The 5,306-nt window shown below is 49.6% G+C and overlaps 1 protein-coding gene across 1 annotated transcript; it reads left to right on the top strand.

The window, feature by feature from the left end:
- The first annotated feature begins 1,734 nt into the window (after nucleotides 1–1,734).
- LOC106732886 (G protein-coupled receptor 12-like) lies at nucleotides 1,735–4,999 on the top strand. The gene has a single exon (XM_075941198.2). It carries the CDS (start codon nucleotides 1,735–1,737, stop codon nucleotides 2,812–2,814), a length of 1,080 nt encoding a protein of 359 aa, XP_075797313.2. The 3' UTR covers nucleotides 2,815–4,999.
- Nucleotides 5,000–5,306: the final 307 nt, after the last annotated feature.

Below are 5,306 nucleotides of genomic sequence, written 5' to 3'. Positions count from 1 at the left end.
TTGCCATAAAATATGTATCTCCCCCTTTGTTATGTCTTTATCTTGCCCTTAGGTTTAAACAGACATTGCAGGAAGCTGTAACCCAAACTACATCTGCAAGATGCAGATGTGAAAGATTTGACCTTGAGGGAGGTGTGTCCTAGCGTCTCTGAAATCTTATGAATGAAATTCCAGAGGATTGTATGTGCGTGTGCCTCTCTGACTGTGTATGTGTATGTGTGTATCGCCTCGTGCATGCGTGTGTATATGGAAGAAGGGAGGCAGGCTCGTTGTTATTCTGATCACAGCTTCCCTGATTCACAGACTTGGGCTGATCATGAATATAAGTGAAGACTTTGACGTCAGAGTTGAGATATATCAGCAGACCCAATGGGGCAAGAATATTAAGTGCAAGTCAATGCCAGCAATCTGCCAACGTTATTAGCAATGTTAACCAAGGAATGAAGCTTAATCCCAAGGACTGGAAGGACTAGCACGAAAAAAGGGGGAAAAGCTGATCAGCAAGAATCAAAGGTAAAACAACAAAAATACATGTCTGTCTATATTGTTGCATGTGTTTTGAATTTTCTCCTGCGGGCTAAGAAAGGGGAAGGGTGTTTGCGTTGGACTGAGCTAGAAGAGCAGGCTGGTGAGAAGGTAGTCCTTTCAAAATTTTAATTGTGAGCATCCTAGCGCGCTGGTAAATTGCATTAGGACCAGCACTAGCAGCGACAGCAAAAGCCTTGAGAACGAGATTCTGGACTAAACCCTCCGTGACCTTTGCAACTTTTGTTTTCATAACAATGAAATGTGAGACGATATATACGAGGCGTTGGAGGTGATGTGATGGGGGGGGGAGAGGTTAAAGGGTTCGGGCTTAGTGCAAGGGGTTTACGAGGCAGGAAGACCATGCTTAATGTAGCTGAGGTTCTGCAGTTGTTTGCAGCCAGCAGCCCAGGGTGCCTCAGTATTAAAAGGGAGCGAAGTTAATGTAGACTCACTGCTAGTCTGCAGCCCTCGCTAGCTTCTGATTTAACCAGACGGGCTGCGTAAGTGCGAGGCTTACCTTGTCACAAATAGCGGATGTTTATTTATTTCTAGCCACCTTATTATTCTTTAGACATACACATTGACAGCCAGGCGCGAGCCGAGGTACCCGGGACCCTGTTTAGCTCCTGAATGGTTTGTGCTGGGCTCGCTCTGCTCAGGCTGTGGGTCTGCAGCTCCGTACGCGAGACAGATGGAACCGGCTCTCTGCAGCGCCTGCCTTTTCGAGGGAGTGAACGCAGAGAGCCCGCTGGCCGGGGAATTACTGTCGCTCAGTTTTGCTCACCTTCCGCTTTTTAGAAGGGACCCTGCTGAGGCGAATCTCCATCTGGTCCTTCAGGGGACTGGAAGGAAAAGCAGCCCCGGACGGGGAACAATTTTATTCAAAGAGCGAGCCTGATTGTAAAGCAAAGACATGGGGTGAAGAGGCGGGGGAGGGGAGAGGAGGTTCCTGCGGCTCCGCTCCCGACGGCGAGCGGATGTGGGACAGCGGGGAATGCCCCTGGCAGGGTATTTGGTCTCGTAATCCTCTCTGCGCGGGATGGGTCCCCGGAGGCGACTGGAACCGGCGCTCTCGGGGCGAGGCTGGGAGAGCGGGTCTCGGGTGCCCGAGGCGGGCTGGGCAGGGCAGCTTCTTGTCCATGCTGCTTGTCTCACCCTTGTCTCCTCTGTGTGTGTGTGTGTGTCCCCTGCGCCTCCTCTCCAGCCATGCTCCGCAGCCCTGCAGCCGCCGCCATGGAAGAGCCGCTGCGGCAGCAGCTCCTGGTCCTCGTCAACGCCTCCTCCAGGCCCTTCCCCAGCATCTGGCCGTCCAACGCCTCTTCCCCCGCGGGGAGCGCCTGGGACCCGGCGCCGGCCACTGCGGCGGCGGGAGGCGGAGGCGGGCAGGCGGCGGGAGGCGGAGCGGTCAGCCCCTGGGACATTGCCCTGTGCGCCACCGGCACGGCCATGGCCTGCGAGAACGCGCTGGTGCTGGCCGTGCTCTTCTACACGCCCAGCCTGCGCGCCCCCATGTTCCTGCTCATCGGCAGCCTGGCGCTGGCGGACCTGCTGGCCGGCTTGGGGCTCATCGTCAACTTCACCGTGCAGTACCTGCTGCAGCCGCCCAACGCCGCCGTGGCGCTGAGCGCCGCCGGGCTGCTGCTCACCGCCTTCTCCGCCTCGGTCTGCAGCCTGCTGGCCATCACCATCGACCGCTACCTGTCCCTGTACAACGCGCTCACCTACCACACGGAGCGCGCGCTGCCCTTCACCTGCGCCCTGCTGCTGCTCATGTGGCTGCTCTGCCTGGGCGTGGGGCTGCTGCCCCTGCTGGGCTGGAACTGCCTGCGGGACCAGGCCACCTGCAGCGTCCTCCGCCCGGTGACCAAGGACAACGCGGCGGTGCTGGCGGTCACCTTCCTGCTCCTCTTCGCCCTCATGATGCAGCTCTACCTGCAGATCTGCAAGATCGCGTTCCGGCACGCCCAGCAGATCGCCGTGCAGCACCAGTTCATCGCCACGGCGCAGGCCACCTCCACCCGCAAGGGGCTCTCCACCCTCTCCTTCATCCTAGGCACCTTCGCCCTCTGCTGGATCCCCTTCGCCATCTACGCGCTGGTGGCGGATTCCAGCTACCCGGCGGTCTACACCTACTCCCTGGCCCTGCCCGCCACGTGTAACTCGCTCATCAACCCAGTCATTTATGCTTTCCGAAACCCGGACATCCAGAAGTCCCTGTGGCTGGCCTGCTGCGGCTGCATCCCTTCCACCTTCTCCTCCCGGCCAAGGACATCCAGTGATGTATAAGGGTGGCCCGCCCGGATTGTGAAATGGTTTCATGCCTCCTCCTCGTTGTTATAATTTATGACCACCAGCAGGAGGAATCTCCTTCCCCTGGAAAAAGATGTCAACGAGAAGGGAGGGAAGTATTAGTGGTTTCCTTTCAAATGCTTATTTTCCTACACATTTTATTTATTTTTTATTTAAAAACAAAAGACCAAAAAAAAAAAAAAAATCAGCGCCTGATGCTTTTTCCCATCTTGGTGTGATGACAAGAGGGAGAACACGTTTGCCAAACCTGTGGCCTGGATGGGTTTCTGTTCCAGGATACGGTACAACTATTTCCTTATTTCTGAAACCTCCTAGCGAGGGGCAGGCCGTGGGAAGGTCCCGGTTAGGAACAAGGAGAGGTCTCGGGCCAGCTGTCCCTTATCCCCACATCTGGAGTAACTCCACTGAAGTTAGTGGGGGTCGCCCCAAGTCAAACTCCTGTCAAGTGCAGGGGAAAGCCAGGCCTGGTGGGCCTGGGACGTGGGGAGAAAATACGATATTGCCCCGCTGTTAAAAAAACGTGTAGGATATTTGCTGGTTGTAGATAGTTGCTGGCTGTTAGTTTGGGTTTTTTTTGAATGGTTACAAATGACCATATACAGGGGCTTCGATGCCAGAAAGGTGGGTTAGGGAGTTTCGGTGATGGTGATTTTTTTAAAAACTATAATCAGGTTTTGCTCTGCTATGCAATAATACAAGGGACATTGTGAGATGCGATAACCTGCCATATTTTCTCATGCCAGACTGGTTCAGCACCACGAGATCTGGACAGCTCCGTGGGAAGTGGTAGGCGGACAAGTGGCCTGTCTTACGATTTTATGTTTATTTTTGTAAAAAAAAAACAAAAACAAACAAAAAAAAACCCCATGGAAGCCACCATTTCCATTGACCTATTGAAGCTGAGAAAGGAAATCGGGTCCTGAGTCAGGAACAAATGAGGCCCATTCCTCTTCACTTGCTGTCCTAGAGAGTTGTATAGTTTTGCTATGGGCTGTTCAGCTGCTGCATTGCATCTCAGAGGAGGCTGCATTTCAGTGGCGGGTGAAGTGAGGCCTATGTATTTATATGTAGTTTGTGAAGCACTTTGAGAACCTGCAGGATGAAAGGCACTTTAAAGTATGATTATTGTTTATTATTACAGTGTGAGAGTAAAGAGAACTCCTTGCTGGAAAATATGCTTAGGTAGATCATAAAATCTAAAAGCGGGAGGAAATTACCTTTTAGAATCTAGTTAATACCCCTGTCAGGGAATGAGAGCAGTAGAATAAAGTCAGAGATTATATTTTCTTGACATTATGGGAACCTAGCTTAATCTTTCACTTATTTCAGTGCAGGCATAACACACTGTCTATAGTGGGATACTGTGCTGATCACTTCTACTGGGCATGGGGGAGGGGGGTTATGATCCAAAGATTAATATTCTGAACTTGGTTAGTTCTTCTAAAGGAAAACCTACATCATCATGTCTTGTTTCTGAAAATATCAGATTATGTGTTTCAAAAGAGAAGCTACACTAGCCTCATGCTCCTCTACTCTATGATGTGTTTTGTGGTGTCAAGTGAGAAAACAATGAAGTGTCCTTCATCTTGTGCTTTATTTTGGCCAAGAAGTGGAGTTGTGCATTCATTTAGAAACAAAATAACCTTCAGAAATAAATGGGAAGTCTGTCCTAGAGCTGAAATGTCCAGGGTTGCCTCTTGGGTGGGTGGTTTGTCTAACCACCTATTCTCTCAATGCACTGGGAGGGATTTTACTTGTGAGATCGATGCTCCAAGTATGTTGCTCTCCCCTAGAAAGGAATCTGTTCTACAAAGATCAGAAAGATCCCTCTCAAATAATAGCCCATCCCAGCAGTATCAATCACAAACTGGGCCTAGGTATATAGTTACAAAAATAAAAAATAAAGCCAACAAAACAGGTAACATCACATGTAAATATTATAGTTCCATGCAGGACAACCTGTCCACATTTCTTTCTGAATACAGGTGTGCCAATAGTTTATTTATGGAACTGTGCAATGAAAATCTCTTTCTAATTCAGTAAAGCTCTGTGCACACAACAAAACTGTGAACCCCAAATATGTGCTTTGGGCATGGACTTCTTCTCTAGCTTCTAAAATTGCCCCAACTTTTCAGTTTTGCACGATGAGCAATGTACAACATGCACAAATTTCAGTCAATATTTTTACTATTTTATTTAATGTTTTTGCTGTTCATTTATTTTTTATTCTGTTTTCATGGCTGCAGACAACTGCCTGTAGTTCCTAAATGTGAAGACTCAATGCAAAGTTAATTAAAAACTGGTTAATTGAAATAATGGGTTTTTTTTTTATAACTTGATCTAGAGGGCAGGTATTTGTGTTTCCCTGAGCAGCTCATTTTGTATTTTTAAATCCAATTTGGCATTTAAACATTTGCTCTGGGCACATATTTAAAATGAGCATCTTGCATTTCCACCTGATTCCCTCT

The sequence above is a fragment of the Pelodiscus sinensis genome, chromosome 13 (genome assembly GCF_052426305.1).
Source record: "Pelodiscus sinensis isolate ZL-2025 chromosome 13, ASM5242630v1, whole genome shotgun sequence".
Classification (NCBI taxonomy): Eukaryota; Metazoa; Chordata; order Testudines; family Trionychidae; genus Pelodiscus; species Pelodiscus sinensis.
The sequence above is the reverse complement of the archived record's forward strand: the minus strand, read 5'-3'. Positions and strand labels throughout refer to the sequence as shown.